This window comes from Ranitomeya imitator, chromosome 4 (assembly GCF_032444005.1).
Source record: "Ranitomeya imitator isolate aRanImi1 chromosome 4, aRanImi1.pri, whole genome shotgun sequence".
In the NCBI taxonomy this organism is placed as follows: Eukaryota; Metazoa; Chordata; class Amphibia; order Anura; family Dendrobatidae; genus Ranitomeya; species Ranitomeya imitator.
The window spans coordinates 103,081,629-103,105,030 of NC_091285.1; the positions used below are offsets into that span (position 1 = coordinate 103,081,629).

Here is a 23,402-nt window from a genome sequence, read left to right on the forward strand (position 1 = left end):
ATAAGGGAGGTTTTATTTACTATTTTGTATATTTTGATCACTGTGATAGGGTCTATCACAGTAATGAAAATGAACCAATAGGAAAAATTTTCTTTTGTTGCCGGGTGCCCACCATTTGTCTTCCTGGAAGAAGATGCCGGTAGCCTGGGGAACTTCACGGGGGGATGCAGGGACAACGAAGGTACTGGGGGGATGGAGGGACTTCATTTCTCTCTCCTTCTCCTCTGATGTGATCACACATCAGAGGAAAAAGAAATTAAATGGGAAATCTGACTTTTTTTGAGTTCGCCGTTGTTCCGTTAATAACGGTGATCGCAACATTGGGGTCTGTAAAAACCAACCCAAATCATGTACTCTGGGGTCTCAGCTACCCCAAACTAGAACTGTTTGGTAGAAACAAAACTCATCAAAACAGCGGGTTCCTACGTTTATGATAAAACTTAACTTTTATTGAATACTCATGAAAAGAGAAAAAGAGAAAGTGCCAAACACAATTGTGCTAAAAGGTGCTAGGTGCAAACAAACAAACACAAAGTACGCTAAAAAGATATCACCGCCAGGGAATTATAAGCGCTATAATATTGTTCTTCGGTTATTCCAATACCACACTCTTGGATAACTCACTACACAATTAACAGGGTCCACAGCCCTAGTTTTCACAGAAATAATATATCCATTGTGTATTCATGTAAGCACAAACAGGTCAAACAACCTTTATATCATAGCAGGTATGACCAAATCAAGTGGGGGTAAATCCTCAACCAACACTTCTAAACAGTGGTCATAATCCTTTTGTTGACCTTAGTGGCGGCGGCAATATTATTTAATAGCAGCATGCTCATACAGAGAAAGAAAAACTTTTCAAATTGGCATATGGCAACCGTGCAGACTAAAGTAAACCTAGGTACTCCTTTTGTCCTCAGATCCTAAAGGGTACATATCTTAATACCTGCTGTCACGTCCATATTTAGAAATAAACATTCCATCATATTATACTCTGCCTTCTACCGATCATCTGCCTGAACCGGTGTGGCCTGAGTCAGAAAATGGACCTTCTTAGCGGTTTATCCTTAGAAACTGTATCTGCATTCTTTCTTACAGGACCATCTCAATGAATAGTGCCTCCCCACGCGTTTCATACTAATCCTAATCATCAGGGGATAGTGTCACCTTCATGAGTCACAAGTGAGCATTGTGCTAGCGCGGCATGCATCCAGCCGTCCTTTTATGTTTTACTCACCGACGTCTCTGGCCATGTGCTTCCGGACGCCGGGTGGCGAACTTCCGGTCTATGATCATGCCGTAACGTCATGTCCGGTGGGCGGACACTCCCGACTCTGTACCGCCCCCTCAGGAGTAATGTGCACTGAGCGTCTCACGCTCAAACAGATACAGACTTCTAGTAGGACGTTACATCCTGGGCTACTGTATCTTAGTATAATTAAACGGAGCCATATATGACTCCCGAGTCCCAAGAATTTATATGTGCAGGTGACATCACCACATTACAACTTTATACCGCCACAGATCGAGGGACATATAAAGCTTACGGATTAGGTCAACATCCAATACAAAAACACCCACTTAATCAAAGGGACAAATAGGATTTTTTGAGTTACAGTTCAGTGACACAGGGGACCTTCTAGAAAATGATAGGAAAGGGTGCAGCTGTAAAAAACCCTAAACCTCCCTCTCTGATCTCACTCCTACCTATCGCGGAGGTTGGCACCCTATACCTGCGCAGTGGTGCCCCCACTCAACGGCGGCTTTCCCTATAGTACATGTGCCCTATTATCCCCTAAAACTACAGGAAGGAAGAAAAGCTGAGTTGGTCGTTTAGACCTTGTGGCGTTACTGTTTGGAGGCGAAAAATCCACTTGCTTTCTCTTTGCAAAATATTTTTATCCCAATCACCCCCTCTTTGGGACTGGTACACTTTGTCAATACCCATGAAGTCTACCATTTTTAAATTACCCTGATGTATTCTGTTAATATGGTTTGCGACCGGGGTATCTCTTTTGTTTATAGTGTCTCGATGGTGTTCTCCCACCCTTCTCAACTCCCTGCTTGTCTTGCCGATGTACTCTGCCCCACATTCACATGTCATCTAATAAATCACACCCCTCGATTTACAATTAATAAAGTGATTGATGTGGAAGGTTTTTCCTGTTACATTACTTCTGAACTCTTTTCCTTGCCGCATGGCCCCACAATATTTACAGTCCCCACACCTGTAAAAACCTTTGACCTGACTACCCAACCATGTGGGATGTGACTGGGGAGACGGGGGGGGGGGGGGGGGTGGAAATGGCTGTGGACTACCCTATCTTTTATGGAGCGGCCTTTCCTAAATGTAATTTGGGGAACAGGGGTCAAAATTCTCTTCAAATCCTCATCCATTTGCAGGATGGGCCAATGTTTTTTGATGATTTCACGTAAATCCCCTGCCCCATTCGTGTACCTAGTAATTAGCCTTATATTATTATCGTCTTCCTTTTTTGGTGTTGGAATAAGAAGATCTTTTCTCTGTTTTGAAAGGGATGATTTATATGCATCTTTCAGGACCTTCCCAGGGTAACCCCGCTCAAGGAAGCGCGCTCTAAGGTCATCCGCCTGTCTTTGATACACAGCACTGTCAGGGCAGTTTCTCCGTACCCGCAGGTATTGGCCCTTGGGAATCCCTCTCTTTAGCGGTGCCGGATGGTTTGATTCCCATCTTAACAGGGAATTAGAGGCCGTTGGTTTCCTGAAAGTGCTTGTACCAGCTGACCATCTCTCCCTCTCTCAATTAGTATATCAAGGAAGGGCAGCCTTGTCTCATTTACCTCGAACGTGAAATGTAAACCCAGGTCATTACAATTGAGGCTTGCTACAAAGGAACCAAAACTAACCTCACTGCCCTTCCAAATGATGAAAACATCATCTATGTAGCGTAGCCACAGTATGATGTTACTCTAGGCCAATGGGGTGTCTCCAAAGATGATATTCTCCTCCCATCAGCCCAGGAGCAGATTAGCATATGAGGGGGCACAAGGGCTCCCCATCGCGGTGCCCCTGAGCTGGTGGAAGTACTTTCCATCGTATAGGAAATAGTTTCTGGTAAGACAGAATTCCAAGGCTTGTATCACGAAACTGTTGTGCTCATGGTATTGCCGTCCTCCCATACCTAGGTAATAGTCCACAGCCATGATACCCTTATTGTGCGGGATTGAAGAATAGAGTGCCTCTACATCTATGGAACACAGCAACATATCCGCATCTAAATCGACATTTTCTAATTTCAGGAGGAGATCCGCTGTGTCACGCGTGTAAGAACTCAAAGAGACCACAAAAGGTCTCAAAATCTGGTCCACATAAAGGCTCAAATTTTGGGTAAGGCTTCCAGTACCCGAGACTATAGGTCTTCCTCTAAGTGGGTTGGTGCCTTTATGTACTTTCGGCAGGCAGTAGAATGTTGCAACTACTGGATGTGTAGGTATAAGGAAATCTCTTTCATTCACATCAATCAATTTTTTACTTTCTTTGAGTTGACCGAGATACATCATGGTGGGGTTTGTCTCAAGCAACTCGTATCCCATCTCTTTTTGAAGAAGGGAGTAACATAGGGCCCTATACTGTGTCACATCCATGACCACCACGTTACCCCCTTTATCTGAGGGTTTTATGACCCTTTCGTGATCCCTTTCCAATTCAACCAAACCTTCCATCTCTTTTTTGGTCAGATTATGTGAATACCTTTTATGGTTTTTAGATTCAAGTTCCATAAGTTCACTAGTTACCGCATTAAGAAACACATCAATAGGGCCTAGATCTCCTGTGGCTGGGGGCATACGTTTACTGCTGTTTTTGAGTTTTGTAAATGGTCCCTCTCCTATATCATTAGGATCAATGTCACCTAGGTGAAAAAGAAATCTGACATCGCTCAAAAGATCTTCATCTATGCCCAATTCAGTGCACCGTTTTTTATCCTCATTCATGAAGAACTTTCTCCATTTCACCCGTCGGACAAATAGATTTAGATCTTTAACTGCTTCAAAGCTTTCATAATCTGTTGTAGAAACAAAACTCGCGGTGTTTGGAGGAGACAGAATGCAGAGTTGCATCCAAAGAACACCATACCTACTGTGAATCATGGGGTGGCTACATCATGCTTTGGAGCTGTTTATCTGCAAAGGGACCAGGATGACTGATCCGTGCAAATGAAAGAATGAATGGGGACATGTATTGTGAGATTTTGAGTGAAAACCTCCTTTCATCAGAAAGGGCATTGAAGATGAAACATGGATGGGTCTTCCAGCATGATAATGATCCCAAGCACAACGCCAGGGCAACGAAGGAGAGGCTTCATAAGAAGCATATGAAGGTCCTGGAGTGGCCTATCCAGTCTCCAGATATCAACCCCAAAGAAAACCTTTGGAGGGAGTTGAAAGTCCGCGGTGCCCAGCGACAGGCCCAAAACATCACTGTTCTAGAAGAGATCTGCATGGAAGAATGGGCCAGCATATCACCAACAGTGTGTGCCAACCTTGTGAAGACTTACAGAAAACGTTTGACCTCTGTCATTTCCAACAATGGATATATAACAAAATATTGAGATGAACTTTTGTTAATGACCAAATACTTATTTTCCACCATAATTTGCAAAGTAAATCTTGCCAAATTTTCTGGATTTGTGTTCTCATTTTGACTCTCATAGTTGTGGTCTACCTATGATGTCCATTTCAGGCCTCTCTCATCTTTTTAAGTGGGAGAACTTGCACACTCTGTTGCTGACTAAATACTTTTTTTCCCCACTATATGTCACCAAAATCTTTATATGTATCTATTCTATGTGTATCTATGTATTTTATCTATTGTATTTTGTCAGGTCTATTGTATTTTGTCAGTGTAATTTTACTGTACGCGGCTACTGAAATGTGAGGTTTTCAAGGACATGGGTCACTGAGTGCCATGCAATTTTTTTTTTTATCAAACCCATTAGCTTGCATTGGCGAGTCTCCTCTGAGATACGAGGACAAATGGAGCATGCAGCGATTTTTTTTCTCAGCCTGATCTGAGCAAAACATAGAATAACATTAGTTAGCGTGCAAGGCGATTTTTTATTAAATTGCACTCGTCTGTTTTTTGTGCAGATGTGTATGAGCCCTTACAGATATTATATAACAAATTAAATGTTTACCTCATCAGTTAGTAAGGTGGCAATGGCTCTGCCAATTTCATGACAAGCTTTTGCATTTCCACTTGGACCCAGAAGAATAAAAATAAATCTGAAAGAATAAACATTGGCTTGTTGAGAAAGCGTTCATGATATGATATAAATAGTTTATTTTACATAATGGTTGTTATTCCAGCACATATATTGCAAGAAAACAATACAAACCAACTATAGTTTTACTGTAAGTATACCTGTACAAATACGGTCGTTTCCAACCTTATCCCATTTGACCCATTAGAATATAAAATAACATCATCAGTAGGGGTCCATAAGGGGATCAGGAACTGCCATAAGCTCCTTACACTTGCAGTTTACCGCAGCTTGTCCACATAGCCAACATCTGTGCCTAACAGCTGTAGCTGAAGCGGTGCTCTGTCCATGGCTGTTAACCAATTAGATGTCACTATCAATTTCTATCAATGGTGCCAGTACATGTGTGCTCGACTCCTACTGACCCCTCACAATGCGATCCTGTGGAGTTGCTGCCATCTTGGTACTCCTGTGAAGCTCAGCCATAGGCTGAACTTTATAGGAGTCCATGATTTTTCCTATATAATAACAACTTTGTTATGCAATTTATAGTATAAGCAATCAGATGCATATTAAAGTGCCACGAGGGACTTAAAAATAATGTAAAAAATGTTACATAAGTTACATAATAGTGAAAAAACATAAAAATTCAAATCTTTCCTAAAAATAAAGAAAGGAATAAACAAACAAACATATTTGGTGTTTCTACATTCATAAAAGCTAAATCAAAATATAAAACTAATCATTATGGTAAAGTGAAAATTTTTTTAAAATGCCTGAATTGTGTTTTTTGAGCCCTCCCTTAACTCTATCAACAGAAAAAAGCAAAAAAAAAAGGACTTTTACAAACTTCTACATTTTTTTCACCACTGAAGTAAAAACAAAAACGAGTCCAGTTTGGTAACGCCATAATTGCACTGACCTGTACAATCAACTTTCCCAATCATTTTTGCCACAAAATGAATACCATAAAAGCAAAACCCCCAAAACAATGTTGGAATCACATTTTATTCATCATTTCCTTCCACTTGGAATATTTTTCTGTTTTCCAGTACACTGTGCAGTAAAATGTTTTGTAATCCCTGGTTTAAATGATTAACTTTTTGTCCTCATATGTCTATGAGTATTGCAGTATATAGTGTACATTGTGGTTTCCTAAGAAAGTCAGATAATGTTAGAATGGAAAAAAAGATGTGAGTGGGTAGGTTGCAACCACCGCAGCTTTGATGCTTAAAGGGGTTTTCCCCACTAAGTACATTTTATTCATTACATCTAGAAATAATAAGAATTTCCACAATTGGAGGTGTTTAAATAAAATGTGCTGAGATAATCCTATAACTGTGCCCCTGCTGTGTACTGTGTAATGGCCGTGTCTGACTGTACAGGGATATGGTTTGATCATACCACAGCTCCTGGGCAGGGGAGGAAGCAAAGGAGAGTATTTTTTTTTTAACATCAACTTTAAAATTAACTTTGTTTGTGGGCAACTTCTTTAAAGCCACGTGCACATGTTGAGTGTTTGGTGAGTTTTTACGTTTGAATTTGTAACCAAATAGAAACACGTCACCACTTCTGCATTTCTCTCCAGCTCCTTTGTGCAGGAAACCACAGATCTTACCTAGTGGGAAGAGCTACTTCGGTCAAAGTGCCAAGTACAGCTGCATCCTTTAATCTAATGAAAGCAGCAAATGGTTGTTTCAAATAGTCCACTTCACCAACAAGAATATTTGCTACTTCTGTTCCCTCAGGGATCTTTTTTCTGAATTTATTTTTTAACTGAAAAACAACAAGAATCAAAGTAAACGAAACATACAGAAAAGTGAGGCTTGTGATAAATACAGTACCATGTAATTTCAGGTTACAGGCAAGTTTCATCTTGCAATTTTCATTTGTTGTTTTCTTATCTGCATAGAATATATCTATGTAGCTATTCCTTCCCACATAACAATCGATAAGTAATCGAGGATGTTATACAGCCACACGATCCCAGGCACAAAGCTTGAGTATTCACACTCACTAAATACGATCATTAAAAATAATGTAACAGTTTTTAAGCAATCAAAATGATGAGTTAGCATTAAAGCGAACCTGTCATCAGGATTATGCTCAGTAACCTACAGACAATGTCAGGTCGGCGCTATTAGTCCGGGATTACACATGCGAGAAATACGTCCGAGTCTCGCATGGCAATACCTGGCATTGCCGCCATCACTCAGGAGCGGAGCGTGCGGCTGCATATCAATACATGCGGCCTCACGCTCCGCTCCTGAGTGACAGCGCCAATGCCGGGTATTACCATGTGAGACTGAGACATATTTCTCGCATGTGTGATCCCGGCCTCATACCGATTACAATGATACCTGGGTTGATTAAATCCATCTTGCAGTTGTTGCTTAACCAGTTGTTTAATGATATACTCGTGCTCCGGGGCGGCCTGTTGCCAGGGCTTTATGTGATGACTAGTGTTGAGCAAGACCTTCTGATATCCAGAAGTATCGGATTGGATCGGCCGATATCCAAAAAATATCGGATATCGCCGATACCGATACCCAATACCAATGCAAGTCAATGGGACACAAATATTGGAATGTAAATAAGCCCTTTCTGTCCTTCTACATCCTGTTCCGGAGGGGGGAAGAGTGTGGGTGGTGTGTGGGCAGACACTGTGCGTGTCTGTGTGTGCGGGTGGGGTCTGTGCGGGCCTGCCGGGGATCTGTATGGGTCTGCCGCGGCTCTGTGCGGGCTTCCGGGGGTCTGCGCGGGGCTGCCGGGGCCCTGTGCGGGCTGCCGGGGCTCTGTGCAGGCTGCCGGGACTCTGTGCGGGCCTGCCGGGGCTCTGTATTGGCCTGCCGGGGCTCTGTGCGGGCTGCCGGGGCTCTGTGCATGCCTGCCGGGGCTCTGCGCGTGCCTGCCGGGGCTCTGTGCAGGTCTGCCGGGGCTCTGTGCGGGCTGCGGGGGTTCTGTGCAGGCTGCCGGGGCTCTATGCGGGCCTGCCGGGGGTCTGTGCTGGCTGCCGGGGCTCTGTGCGGTCTACCGGGGGGCTACTGGGGCTCTGTGCAGGCTGCCGGGGCTCTGTGGGGGCCTGCTGGGGCTCTGTGCGGGCTGCCGGGGCTCTGTGCAGGCTGCCGGGGCTCTGTACGGGCTGCTGGGGCTCTGTGCGTGTGTGCAGGCATCGTCCAATGGAACTACAAGTCCCAACGGACGATGCCTGCTACAGTGACAGTGATTGACACATCAGCCAATAATGGGACAGTAGTAGTCCCATCATCCGGCTAATGTGTTGAATAAAAAAAAAAAAAAATACATACAGTACATTCATACATTATATACAGTACATACATACAGACATACAGTACATTAAACATAGATTACATACTCACCATTACTTGTCATTTTGATCCTCGAAGCCAGTGTCACCTGTAAAAATATTAAAATAACAAACAACCAATATGCTCCCTGTCCGCAGAAATCCACAAGTGTCCCACGACGATCTATCGTGGAGAATGGCAGCATCAGCTGATGCGACCGCTCGCTAGGGGCCCCAGGAAAACAATGACGGGAGGAAGGTATCCTTCCGCACTGTATTCCTCCGCCGCTGTAAAAAAATAGTCCCTAGTCTCATGTTTGGCATTGCTGTGCGAGAAATTTTCCCACGCAGCAATTGCCATAAAGTGAGACTTTGAACTATAGTAACCTCCATGATGCAGTGCAGGAGCCATTGTCTCCTGTCAGTGTGTCGCTGAGGGTCCTATAGAGCAGTGACATCACCCGATGTCACTGTTCTATAGGGGAGATCGTCGTAGGACACTCGTTATTAATTGGACTACGGCAGACAGGGAGTACACGGTTTAGTATTTTACGTATTTTGCAGGCGCTGAAGTATGGTAAGTATGGTTAAATGAAGAATATTAAAATACTTTTTTCCTAATGTGTGTGTGTTTTATTAACCCTTTATTACTATTGGATAAATAATGGATAGGCGTCTTATTGACGCCTCTCCGTTATTAATCCGGCTTAATGTCACCTTACAATAGCAAGGTGACATTAACCCCTTATTACCCCATATCCCACCGCTATACGGCAGTTGGAAGAGAGGGGCTAAATGCTGGAATTGGCGCAGCTTACAGATGCGCCATTTCTGGGGCGGCTGCGGACTGGTATTTGTAGCTGGAGGGGGCTAATATCCATGGCCCCTCTCTAGGCTATGAATATCAGCCCGCAGCTGTCTGCGTAGCCCTTCTGGCTATAAAATATAGGGGGACCCCACGTCATTTTTGGGGGGTCCCCTATTTTAATAGCCAGTAAAGGCTACGCAGACAGCTGTGGGCTGATATTCATAGCAGGCTACAAATATTGGCCCCCGGCCATCGGATTCCCCCCTCTGGCGCAGAAAATTGCGCGGGAGCCCACACCGTTTTTTTGGACTTTGACTACTCTGCACCACTCCCGAATTCAACATCTGTTTCAACAAGGTCTTCATCTCCCGGTACAGCCTGGTACCCCCATTCCATTCTGGGGTCAGGGCCTTTTCCATTTTGGTCGTGACTGCCAGGATCCAGACAGCATCATCTACCTAAGCCAGGGTCACTTCTTTCTGATTCAGCACTTCGCTTTGATGTAGGTACACATGAGCCATTTCCATTCCTGAAGTTAAGCAGGCTTTTCTCTGTACCTTATTTACAGCTCTGATGGATACTTGTCCATTACGGACCACTGTTAATGTATGGGCCACCAGGGCATTCTGGCCTACTTCTCCTAGGCCCACCAATTTGATGACTATATCCATATCTTCAAGGTTGCAGAAGCTTCCCTGTTATGACCTGGTGGTCAGGACAATAATGGACCTGGTGGTTAAGAGCACACGGAATGACCTGATAGTTACTGATAATAAAGGCCGAGCTCTGGGACGTGGGAACTCTGCTGACCGCAATCCCTAATCCTATCAAACACACTAGAAATAGCCGTGGATTGCGCCTAACGCTCCCTATGCAACTCGGCACAGCCTAAGAAACTAGCTAGCCCTGAAGATAGAAAAATAAAGCCTACCTTGCCTCAGAGAAATTCCCCAAAGGAAAAGGCAGCCCCCCACATATAATGACTGTGAGTAAGATGAAAATACAAACACAGAGATGAAATAGATTTAGCAAAGTGAGGCCCGACTTACTGAACAGACCGAGGATAGGAAAGGTTACTTTGCGATCAGCACAAAAACCTACAAAAAGACCACGCAGAGGGCGCAAAAAGACCCTCCGCACCGACTCACGGTGCGGAGGCGCTCCCTCTGCGTCCCAGAGCTTCCAGCAAGCAAGACAACAATAAAAATTGCAAGCTGGAAAGAAAAATAGCAAACCAAAGAAATACAAGCTGGAACTTAGCTTCAGCTGGGAAGACAGGTCACAAGAACGATCCAGGAATGAACTAAACCAATACTGGAACATTGACAGGTGGCATGGAGAAAAGATCTAAGTGGAGTTAAATAGAGCAGCAGCTAACGAATTAACCTCGTCACCTGTGGAAGGAAACTCAGAAACACCCACCAGAGGAAGTCCATGGACAGAACCAGCCAAAGTACCATTCATGACCACAGGAGGGAGCCCGACAACAGAATTCACAACACTTCCCACTGGCAGAGGCAAGATAGTCTCCTAACAGTAGCCATGCCCCCATTTAGTGAACATGATATGGTCCAACTCTCGCAGGATATTCATGCCTATTATCACCAGTACATCTTTTTTTAAGCGGCTCAAGAACCAAAAGGATGCTTTTTCTTCCCACATCTTGTTCACATAACCAGGCACAAACAAAAGAGGTCCCCTGTGCAAGAACAGTTTAGGGGTCCTTTCCAGTACAGTAGCTTACCATATTGTACCCTTTTATATGTTTGAAGAGCCATTTAAAGTGGGCCCCAATACCACTTGGGCCCCTGTGTGGCTGTGCACATTGCTCCATGTTAGGTCTTCTCCTGTACTAAGTTGCGGTGGTGTTAAATATTCAGAGTATATCACGTGCTGCATTTACTTATGCAGAGTGTAACACACTCTGGGATTAGATGCAAATCTCAGTGTAGTGTATCACATTATTGGATTAGATATAGGGCTTAGGTAACTATATCATACAGGATGGGATTAGATACGCAGTATCTAATGTACTGTATATAGTGTGTGACACTGCTCAATCCACTTCTAGGAGAGCAGTGGTGTAATGTGTGACACCGCACCATCCTCTTCTATGGGAGCAGTGGTGTATTGTGTGACACTGCTCTTTCCACTTCTATGGGAGCATTGTGACATCTCTCCTTCCCCTTCTATGGGACCAGAGGTGTAATGTGTGACACTACTCTATCTATATATATGGGCACAGTGGTGTAATGTGTGACACCACTCCATCCCCTTCTATGGACGCAGTGGTGTAATGCGTGACACAGTTCTGTCCCTTCCTATGGGTGCAGTGGTGTAATATGTGACACTGCTCCATCCACTTGTGTGGGAGCAGTGGTGTAATGTGATGGGATTAGATAGACAGCTTTGGGCTGTATTGCACATGATAGGTATTAAATACAGGGTTCTGAGGTGTAGCACAAATAATGGGATTAGATGTACGACTCTTGGGTTTATTGCACATGATGGGATTAGATACTCAGTTCTGGGGCATATCGAGCATGATAGGATTAGATACATGGCCGTGGGGCACATCACACATTATGGGATTAGATACAAAGCTCTGGGACGTATCAAGCATGATTGGCATTAGATACACTATTCTGGGGTGTATCGGACATGATAGGATTAGATACATGGCTCTGGGGCTTTGTGAGCATGATGGTGTGACAACACAGCATTTATTTTTAATTAGGCCAAACATATTTTTCATTAGGTCAGAAGATGTAGGCCATTGTTCATATGATCCTGAACATTGATTCTTGAATTAATGTTTGTTGCAGTTGTGATGACACAGCATTTGTTCTTGAGTAGACCCGAAGTGTCTTTCAGTAGGTCAAGAGACCTAAGCCATTGTTCATAAGAGCCTGAATGTTAACTCTTGAATGGAAGTTTTTTGCAGCTTATTGTGCTGCTATCCTTTGAGGAAAGTGACACAGGGTAATTGAACAATAAATGCTTGCTAATATGTTGATTACCCATTGTATCAGTGCAATGCAGCTTGTTGACCTGCAAACATTGAAGGACAAAGTATGCAGATTGATTGAATACTCGAACAATGAGAGTTGTGTCAGGACCAGAGCTACCTGATGGGCACTCACCAGCAACAGCGCAGGAGGCTAGCCTGGATGTCTGGTGCCAGTGACAGCCTGTGACACAGAGGAGCTGTGAATGAGAGCGGTAGCAGTGGTGTGCTGCAGGGGCTAGCCATTCTCCAGAGCAGGTAGACAGGACCTGCGGTCACGTGACCGCGTGTCAGAGGGGGTGGGCAGAGGTTAGTAACATAGTTATTAAGGTTGAAGGAAAACTTTAAGGGTATGTGCACACGATGCAGATTTAGTGCAGAACTGCAGCAGATTTTTCTGCAGCAGAAACGCTGCAGAACTGCACTGTGATTTACAGTACAATGTAAATCAATGTGAAAAAAAAAACTGTGCACATGGTGCAGAAAAATCTGCGCAGAAACGCTGCAGATTTCAAAGAAGTGCATGTCACTTCTTTTGTGCAGTTCTGCAGCGTTTCTGCACCCTCCATAATAGAAATCCATTGGTAAAAAACGCATAAAAAATGCATCAAAAACGCACAAAAAAACGCATAAAAAACGCACCTGCGGATTCTGCCAGGAGATGCAGATTTAGTGCAGATTTTATGCAGAAAATTCTGCACCAAATCTGCATCGTGTGCACACAGCCTAAGTCCATCTAGTTCAACCCATAGCCTAACCTAACATGCCCTAACATGTTGTACGGCAATCAGACTAGTTCCCTGGATCAACGCCCTATCAAGGAATCTAGTATATATACCCTGCAACATTATACTTTTCAAGAAAGGTATCCAGTCCCCTCTTAAGGTACCTTCACACATAACGATATTGTTAACGATATCGTTGCTATTTGTGACGTAGCAACGATATCGTTAATGAAATCGTTCTGTGTGACAGCGACCAACGATCAGGCCCCTGCTGGGAGATCGTTGGTCGCTGAAGAAAGTCCAGAACTTTATTTCGTCGCTGGACTCCTGCTGACATCGCTGGATCGGCGTGTGTGTCACCGATCCAGCGATGTCTTCACTGGTAACCAGGGTAAACATCGGGTAACTAAGCGCAGGGCCGCGCTTAGTAACCCGATGTTTACCCTGGTTACCATGCTAAAAGTAAAAAAAAACAAACACTAGATACTTACCTACAGCCGTCTGTCCTCCAGCGCTGTGCTCTGCTTTCCTGCACTCCTCCTGTACTGGCTGTGAGCCGGAAAGCAGAGCGGTGACGTCACCGCTCTGCTTTCCGGCTCACAGACAGTACAGGAGGAGAGCAGAGAAGCAGAGCGCAGCGCTGGAGGACAGACGGCTGTAGGTAAGTATCTAGTGTTTTTTTTTTTTTACTTTTAGCATGGTAACCAGGGTAAACATCGGGTTACTAAGCGCGGCCCTGCGCTTAGTTACCCGATGTTTACCCTGGTTACCAGTGAAGACATCGCTGGATCGGTGTCACACACGCCGATCCAGCGATGTCAGCAGGAGTAATAACCTATCTTGGTATTGCAGACCCCCCCAGTCCTCTAATAACCTTGGTCACTCTTCTCTGCACCCGCTCTAGTTCAGCTATGTCTTTCTTATACAGCGGAGACCAGTGTCGCTGTTTGAGCCTGCATCGCGGGACTGCAGAGGCTCTGGCAGAAAATGTAAGAAGGAGAGGAACCCCCAAGGATGTTAAAAGAGATGACAGGAAAAAACGTAGTCACACAAGGCAAGGTCATACACAGAGAGGTCGGCGCAGTACACAGGGACAGTCAGAAGAATAGTCAGGATGTAGCAAGATCAGAAAACCAGAACAGGCAATAGACTTAATGGGGGGCCTCTGGACCCCCAGGTTTCCGAGTATGGAATGCCAAACCAGACGGTAAGCGTGTACCGATCTGGCCAGCACCTAAGAACGGTCCTCCGGCCTATACCCCCTCCAATGCACCCGGTAATGTAAAGACCCCCGAACCCGCCGGGAGTCTACAATATGCTGTACCTCAAATTCCATATGCCTATTAACCAAGACTGGGGAGGGAACAGCACCTGGATTTTCTACCACCGATCCCAAGGGTTTAAGCAAGGATGTATGGAATACGTTATGGAGTTTCAAAGAGGAAGGTGAAGATGATACGCCACCAGGTTAACTACCTCAATGATCTCGTGGGGACCGATGAACTTAGATCTCAGTTTGGCGGAGGGCAAATTGAGACTTATGTTCCGCGTAGTGAGCCACACCTTGTCCCCACATTGCAAAACCTGAGCAGAGTAACTTTTTTTTATCCGCAAAATGTTTATAATTCTCCTGAGCCCTGGAAATATTTAGCCAAACTTTTCACCATAACTCCCTGATTTGGTTGACACAGTCCTCATCTCCTGGACAGCCCAAATCTAATTGCGAGAATTCACCAAAATGGGGGATCAGACCATAAGTAATAAAAAACGATGACCTACCGGTTGATTGATAGGTACGGTTGTGTTACACCCGGTTCTGTTTCTAAACCTTTGCGGGGTCCCCGTTGGGACTCCTGCTCTGTGCCGACTCCACAATGTCAGGATGCAGCCTCTGCCTTTCCTTCCTCTCCTGCTTCCTGGCATGCTGCCAGCAGGTTCTCAGGCAGAGTGTTTAGGTCACGCACGCGCTCGCTCTCAATCTCTTAAAGAGAGAGTGTGCATTTTTTAAAACATGCTTCTAGCCAATGGCGTGTTGTTCATTGTTAATTCTAGCTCCTCCACCATAGGGAGGGTGCCGGAGCAACAAGGATCCACTGTTGCTTCTTCCGGTTCCTGTCAGCATGTGCTTCTGTTTCTGAAGTTCTCTGCTAGTGCTCTGCTTATACTCTCTGTCTCCACAGATCATCAGTGACCGGTTACCTGGCTATCTTGGATGACGTTCGCTTTGTCTACACCAGATCCGTCTCGTCCCGCCAATCTGTCATCCTCATCTCCAGACAACGCCAGTACCACTGGAACCAGCTTCTACCCGTACACCCGGTATCACCTGGTTAGCTCCACGTCTCCTGCTAACCCTGCTTGTCCATTTGTCCTGCTGGGACAGCTGCCGTGAGTTCAGGGTCTAACTGGAGGTAGCACCCAATTCCCCCAGGCATTCCATTCTGACCCTGTTCGGGGGGACTTACCATGGGTGTCTGGGACTCAAGTAGTCACGCCCCCTTCGGAGCCCCCCAGACCGTGGTCCCGAGGTTCCACATTAAATCTTAATAAAAATGAATGTGAACTTCAACTTCTGTGCCTCCGTTTCCATTCCTTACAGATTGCTCCAGCCATGGAACCCTCTGGATCCCAGACTTTGCCGGCCGTGGAGCTATGTCAAGAAGTTAACCGTCTGAAGGGTCAACAGGACAAGATCATGACTTTTCTGCACAATGTGTCTGCTCGCATGGATACCCTGGTTTCTTCGACTGCACCTGTCCCTGCTACTGGTATCCAGGTATCTAGCTGTACTGCAAGTAAAGGTCCTTGCCTGGCGGCTCCCACTCGCTTCCGTGGTGATCCTGTTCAGTGTTGGGGGTTCATTATCCAGAGCACATTGCACTTTGAACTCCTGGGGCATATGTTGTTAGGGTTGGCGGAACGCACCGAATATATACATTTATTAGTAGTAGTAGGTGTGTTCGCAACCCGGGATCCACCGTGCAGGAAAGAACCTGCTGCTAGATATGGCGGTACAATATAGTACTATAAACAAACTCTGTTACTTCACAGAGTCTGTTAGCAAAGAGAACGCTGTGCCCTGTTTAGTTCACAGAGGAACACAGCTACTTAGTAGAGCAGTTAGTGGTCATGCAGTCAAATGCAAACACGCAGCTCCTCTCCGGTGGAGCTGGAATTCTAATGGCTATACGCCAGCCCTGAATCCACTCACCTGAAACTCCACGTCGGAGGTGCCAGCATTCTAGGGGCTTATTTCAGCCAGGTCCCTGACTGCATACAAACACGACCACAATGGCACTGAGCTCATACATAAATTGACACTAGCGCATGGCCGTGCATGGGAACCTTTTATAGCTGCAGCATGTACACAACCTTCCCAGAAGGACCAATGTGAAGCTGCCACAGAAGTTGAGCACCTTCAGGACCTCCCTGAAGGACCAATGGGAATTGCTGCAGTATCTGAGCATGTGACCCTCGATCTCCAATGAGAGATCTTGCCCTGGGCATGCTCAGAAGGGGAAAAGCAGGACTTCGTCCCAAAAGCATCTGCTCGCCGCTGCCCAGCACTGGCTTCAATGGCAGACGCCAGAAAATCAGCAGCAGCAACCCTTTGCAGAGAGTGAGACTGAGCAAGACGCTGGGAGCGACGTCTCCGCTGAGCAGGCTCCACTGCGGCAGAATAAGAATGGGAGACCGCAGCGGAGATGGCCCGAGATTCCCTCTGTGCAGAGGTGGGAGCTCGACCCCTAACATCACCCTCCCCTAGGGCCCGAATGTGCTCTACAGGTTCCCAGGTTCTATCCTCTGGACCGTGACCCTTCCAGTCCACCAGATAATATTTTTTGCCACGTACCACCTTGCACCCCACGATAGCATTCACCTCAAACTCATCCGTGGATGAACCCGATGTCCGGGCAGATGACTCGGAAAACCGGGACAAATGAACGGGCTTTAAGAGAGAAACGTGAAAAGTATCGGTGATACCAAGGCACGGAGGAATAGCCAAATGGTAGACCACAGGGTTGACCTGTTCCAGAACCTTGAAAGGACCAATGTAGCAAGACGCAAACTTAGTGGACTCAACTCGCAGCCTGATGTTACGGGCGGAGAGCCACACTGTCGCCAGAAGCAAATGTCGGAGCGGGGCGCCGGTGTGCATCAGCAGAAATCCTCATTCTCCTCTTAGAGGCCCGAATGGCATCCTGTGTGTGGTCCCAAATGTTACGTGCCTCCACCGTCCAGTCTGCCACCCTAGAATCAGTGGATGACATGGGCATGAGCACAGGGACACGCGGATGCTGGCTGTAATTAAGGAGAAAAGGAGTCTGCCCAGTGGAATCGGCTACGGCATGGTTCAAGGCAAATTCTGCACAAGGTAGCAAAGATGCCCAGTCATTTTCCTAGCAGAGACAAAATGTCTCAGGTATGTCACCACAGTCTGGTTGGCCCTCTCTACCAACCCATTTGTCTCGGTATGATATGCAGAGGAGAGATTTAGCTCTATGCTGAGTAAACGACAGAGTTCTCTCCAAAACCAAGACGCGAACTGGGGACCACGGTTGCTGACAATTTTATCAGGCATTCCATACAAATGGAAAATATGTTTTACGAACAACGCCGCCAAGGCCCGTGCAGTAGGTAACCGCGGAAGCGGCACCAAGTGCACCATCTTAGAGAAATGATCGGTGACTACCCAGATAATGAAGCAGTTACGAGACTTGGGTAAGCCCACCACGAAGTCCATCCCGACCATCTCCCAGGGCCTGTCTGCCACTGGCAGGGGGTAAAGTAGCCCAGCAGGCCATTGCCGAGGAGACCGATTCTTGGCGCAGGAGACACATGCCCTAATATAGTCCCCGACGTCACGAGCCATATGCGGCCACCAGTACATCCTCGCCAAAAGCTCAGATGTCCTCTTCGTCCCAAAACGTCCACCCACCCTGGACGAGTGAGCCCAAGAGAGAACCTCCGGTTGCAAATTTGCTGGTACAAAAGTCGTGCCCGGGGGCACGGACTCTAGCGAAACCGGAGCCACAGTTCTCAGGCTCTCAGAACGGACAATAAGCCGAGGCTCCTCCTCAGATGTCAACTACGGAGCGGGAGAAAGTGTCAGCACGAGTGTTCTTCTCCCCGGAGAGAAAATGGAGAGTGAAATGAAACCGGGAGAAGAACAGGGACCATCTAGCCTGATGAGAATTTAGCCGCTGGGCCGTCTGTAGGTACACCAAGTTCTTGTGGTCAGTGAACACTGGGAAGGGAAAGCGAACTCCCTCCAAGAGGTGTCTCCACTCTGCGAAAGCCAACTTCATGGCTAGCAACTCCCTGTCCCCGATGGAATAATTCCTCTCCGCCGGTGTGAAGGTCTTGGAGAAGAAGAAGCAGGGATGCTTCTGACCTTGAGCATCCTTTTGGAAAAGGACTGCTCCAGCACCAACGGATGAGGCATCCACCTCCATGATAAATGGCTACATCGGGACGATGTAGGATGGGAGCACTAGCGAAGTGTGACTTAATTGAGAGAAAGACCTTGGAGACCTCCTCTGACCACAACTTGGGATTTGCTCCCTTCTTGGTGAGGGCAACCAAGGGAGCTACCAAAGTTGAGAAGTGTGAAATGAACTGGCGATAGTAATTAATGAACCCCATAAAGCGCTGCACCGCTTTAAGAGAATGGGGTTCCTGCCAGTCCATCACAGCCTGTAGCTTGACAGGATCCATAGCCAACCCCTGGGCAGAGATGACATAACCAAGGAAAGGCAAGGACCCCTGCTCAAAGACACACTTCTCCAACTTGGCGTAGAGGGAGTTTGCCCGTAAGAGGTCGAAGACTTTGCGAACATCTCTCCAATGGGAGTCAATATCTGGAGAGTAGATGAGAATATTATCCAGATAGACTACGACCAAGGTGGTGAGCATATCCCGAAAGATGTCATTCACAAAGTCTTGGAAAACGGCTGGGGCATTTCAGAGCCCGAAGGGCATCACCATGGAAAGTCTACTTCTAAAGCAGATAGATGAAGCTGCAACCCATAATAAGGTCCAGGTTATGGGGGACTTTAACTACCCGGATATTAACTGGGAAACAGAAACCTGTGAAACCCATAAAGGCAACAGGTTTCTGCTAATAACCAAGAAAAATTATCTTTCACAATTGGTGCAGAATCCAACCAGAGGAGCAGCACTTTTAGACCTAATACTATCTAATAGACCTGACAGAATAACAAATCTGCAGGTGGTTGGGCATCTAGGAAATAGCGACCACAATATTGTACAGTTTCACCTGTCTTTCACTAGGGGGACTTGTCAGGGAGTCACAAAAACACTGAACTTTAGGAAGGCAAAGTTTGACCAGCTTAGAGATGCCCTTAATCTGGTAGACTGGGACAATATCCTCAGAAATAAGAATACAGATAATAAATGGGAAATGTTTAAGAACATCCTAAATAGACAGTGTAAGCGGTTTATACCTTGTGGGAATAAAAGGACTAGAAATAGGAAAAACCCAATGTGGCTAAACAAAGAAGTAAGATAGGCAATTAACAGTAAAAAGAAAGCATTTGCACTACTAAAGCAGGATGGCACCATTGAAGCTCTAAAAAACTATAGGGAGAAAAATACTTTATCTAAAAAACTAATTAAAGCTGCCAAAAAGGAAACAGAGAAGCACATTGCTAAGGAGAGTAAAACTAATCCCAAACTGTTCTTCAACTATATCAATAGTAAAAGAATAAAAACTGAAAATGTAGGCCCCTTAAAAAATAGTGAGGAAAGAATGGTTGTAGATGACGAGGAAAAAGCTAACATACTGTATTAAACACCTTCTTCTCCACGGTATTCACGGTGGAAAATGAAATGCTAGGTGAAATCCCAAGAAACAATGAAAACCCTATATTAAGGGTCACCAATCTAACCCAAGAAGAGGTGCGAAATCGGCTAAATAAGATTAAAATAGATAAATCTCCGGGTCCGGATGGCATACACCCACGAGTACTAAGGGAACTAAGTAATGTAATAGATAAACCATTATTTCTTATTTTTAGGGACTCTATAGCGACAGGATCTGTTCCGCAGGACTGGCGCATAGCAAATGTGGTGCCAATATTCAAAAAGGGCTCTAAAAGTGAACCTGGAAATTATAGGCCAGTAAGTCTAACCTCTATTGTTGGTAAAATATTTGAAGGGTTTCTGAGGGATGTTATTCTGGATTATCTCAATGAGAATAACTGTTTAACTCCATATCAGCATGGGTTTATGAGAAATCGCTCCTGTCAAACCAATCTAATCAGTTTTTATGAAGAGGTAAGCTATAGGCTGGACCACGGTGAGTCATTGGACGTGGTATATCTCGATTTTTCCAAAGCGTTTGATACCGTGCCGCACAAGAGGTTGGTACACAAAATGAGAATGCTTGGTCTGGGGGAAAATGTGTGTAAATGGGTTAGTAACTGGCTTAGTGATAGAAAGCAGAGGGTTATAAATGGTATAGTCTCTAACTGGGTCGCTGTGACCAGTGGGGTACCGCAGGGGTCAGTATTGGGACCTGTTCTCTTCAACATATTCATTAATGATCTGGTAGAAGGTTTACACAGTAAAATATCGATATTTGCAGATGATACAAAACTATGTAAAGCAGTTAATACAAGAGAAGATAGTATTCTGCTACAGATGGATAAGTTGGAAACTTGGGCTGAAAGGTGGCAGATGAGGTTTAACAATGATAAATGTAAGGTTATACACATGGGAAGAAGGAATCAATATCACCATTACACACTGAATGGGAAACCACTGGGTAAATCTGACAGGGAGAAGGACTTGGGGATCCTAGTTAATGATAAACTTACCTGGAGCAGCTAGTGCCAGGCAGCAGCTGCCAAGGCAAACAGGATCATGGGGTGCATTAAAAGAGGTCTGGATACACATGATGAGAGCATTATACTGCCTCTGTACAAATCCCTAGTTAGACCGCACATGGAGTACTGTGTCCAGTTTTGGGCACCGGTGCTCATGAAGGATATAATGGAACTAGAGAGAGTACAAAGGAGGGCAACAAAATTAATAAAGGGGATGGGAGAACTACAATACCCAGATAGATTAGCGAAATTAGGATTATTTAGTCTAGAAAAAAGACGACTGAGGGGCGATCTAATAACCATGTATAAGTATATAAGGGGACAATACAAATATCTCGCTGAGGATCTGTTTATACCAAGGAAGGTGACGGGCACAAAGGGGGCATTCTTTGCGTCTGGAGGAGAGAAGGTTTTTCAACCAACATAGAAGAGGATTCTTTACTGTTAGGGCAGTGAGAATCTGGAATTGCTTGCCTGAGGAGGTGGTGATGGCAAACTCAGTCGAGGGGTTCAAGAGAGGCCTGGATGTCTTCCTGGAGCAGAACAATATTGTATCATACAATTATTAGGTTCTGTAGAAGGACGTAGATCTGGGGATTTATTATGATGGAATATAGGCTGAACTGGATGGACAAATGTCTTTTTTCGGCCTTACTAACTATGTTACTATGTTACCAGATATTCATAGTTCCCAATCCTGGTGTTAAAAGCCGTTGTCATGGGGCTACCGCGACAGATAGGTTCCAGAGAACCGCAGCGCTCTGGGCCTCATTCACACACGGTGAACAGAAGCTCTTCTCCTTAATTCTGACCTGGCTGTCTTGTGCCAGCAGGGCAGGAGTTAAACCTTGTTGCTGAACTTGCTGAGAGCTTGGTCTCTCAGCTGAATTGGTTTTGGTAATCTCCTCTCCTATATAGACTCAGCTTTGACTACAACTGTTGTCAGTGATCAGTTCTGCTGCCTGGCTTGAAGTGAGAAGGAGCGTGGTGTTTGGAGCTTGGAGGTTTATCTACAGAGATTGTTGTCTGCTGTTTTGGTTGCATGTTAAACCTGTTTTCCTTCCTAGTTTTTTCCCCCTCTTCCCTTCTCTGTGTTTCCTCTGTGGCTGTGTGAGCATTTGGTGAGTTTAAGATTTTAGTTACCTTGTCTGCATACCCTGTTTACTTGTCTTATTTATATACTGGTGCAGTCCTCCTCCCTAGGGGGGAGAGGGGGCAACTGATAGGGCCTGCACAGGAGACAGGGATATGCTCGCGGCTCAGGCCTCCTAACCATTATAGGTACCCCTGAGATAAGGGAAAGCCAGGGCCCCTTTATAGTGGCAGGGACAGGTGCGGGTCCCAGTACGCCGTTCTGCCCCTTTATCACCGGTAACGGCATGACAGCCGTCTTCCATTCATCCCCCTCACGGATGCAAATCAGGTTGTAAGCACCCCGCAGATCTAATTTAGTAAATACCCTTGCTCCCCGTAGCCTATCAAAGAGCTCAAATATCAGGCGTAGTGGGTACTTGTTCTTAACGGTGATTTTAGTTAAGACCCCTGTAGTCTATGCATGGACGTAGTTCACCACTCTTCTTCTGCACGAAGAAGAACCCAGCCCCAGCAGGTGACACTGACTTCCTAATGAATCCTCTTCCCAGATTCTCTTGGATGTACTGAGACATTGCCTCTGTCTCCGGGAGAGATAGCGGATAGACTCGACCCCGGGGAGGCTCTGCACCAGGCAAGAGGTCAATAGGACAGTCATAGGGGCGGTGGGGCGGAAGGGTCTCCTCTGCCCTTTTGGAGAACACGTCTGCATAGGACCAATAGTGCTTGGGGAGAGAGGAAAGATCTGTGGGTACCTCGGTTGTAGCAACCTGAACACACTCCCTCTGACATCTACCCTCACAGGATTTACTCCATCCCAAAATTCTCCCTGAGGACCACTCTATATGAGGAAAATGTTAGCGTAGCCATGGTATCCCCAACAGGACCTCATCAATTCCCTCAGGAATGACCAATAGAGAGATAATCTCCTGATGAGATGGAGACATAGAAAGAGTGAAAGGAATGGTTTGGTGTGTAATCTGTGAGGGTAGTGTCGACCCATTTACCACTCGAACGGTAACTGGTTTGGCGAGCATCACCAGGGGTATTGCGTGTCGCTGGGCGAAAGCGGATGACATAAAATTACCCTCCGCCCCAGAGTCCATGCAAAGCTCTGCCATAAGAGTGGATGGGCCTATGGTAATTGTCCCCTTGAAGGACAACTTAGAGGTAAACATCGCCATGTCTAATGTACCTCCTTCAACTGCCACTAGAAGCTGATGTTTCCCCGACCGCTGAGGACACCTGGAGGCAAGGTGTCCTGACTGCCGGCAAACATGACAAACCTTAAGTGCATGAGCGGAACGGGACTTGGATCCCGCTCTTGACACCTCCATGGCCTCATGTGACTCAGACGCCTGGACCGGA

At 45.8% G+C, this 23,402-nt stretch overlaps 1 protein-coding gene across 2 annotated transcripts in view; it reads right to left on the reverse strand.

The window, feature by feature from the left end:
• SLC4A9 (solute carrier family 4 member 9) overlaps positions 1–23,402 on the reverse strand; it is an 859,184-nt gene that overhangs the window by 620,615 nt on the left and 215,167 nt on the right. For both annotated transcript variants that reach the window (XM_069763883.1, XM_069763884.1), the window contains exons 5-6: positions 6,864–7,021; positions 5,180–5,267 (exon numbers count right to left, since the gene is read on the reverse strand). In XM_069763883.1, coding sequence (XP_069619984.1) covers positions 5,180–5,267; positions 6,864–7,021 — 246 coding nt within the window. The remainder of the gene's footprint in view (positions 1–5,179; positions 5,268–6,863; positions 7,022–23,402) is intronic.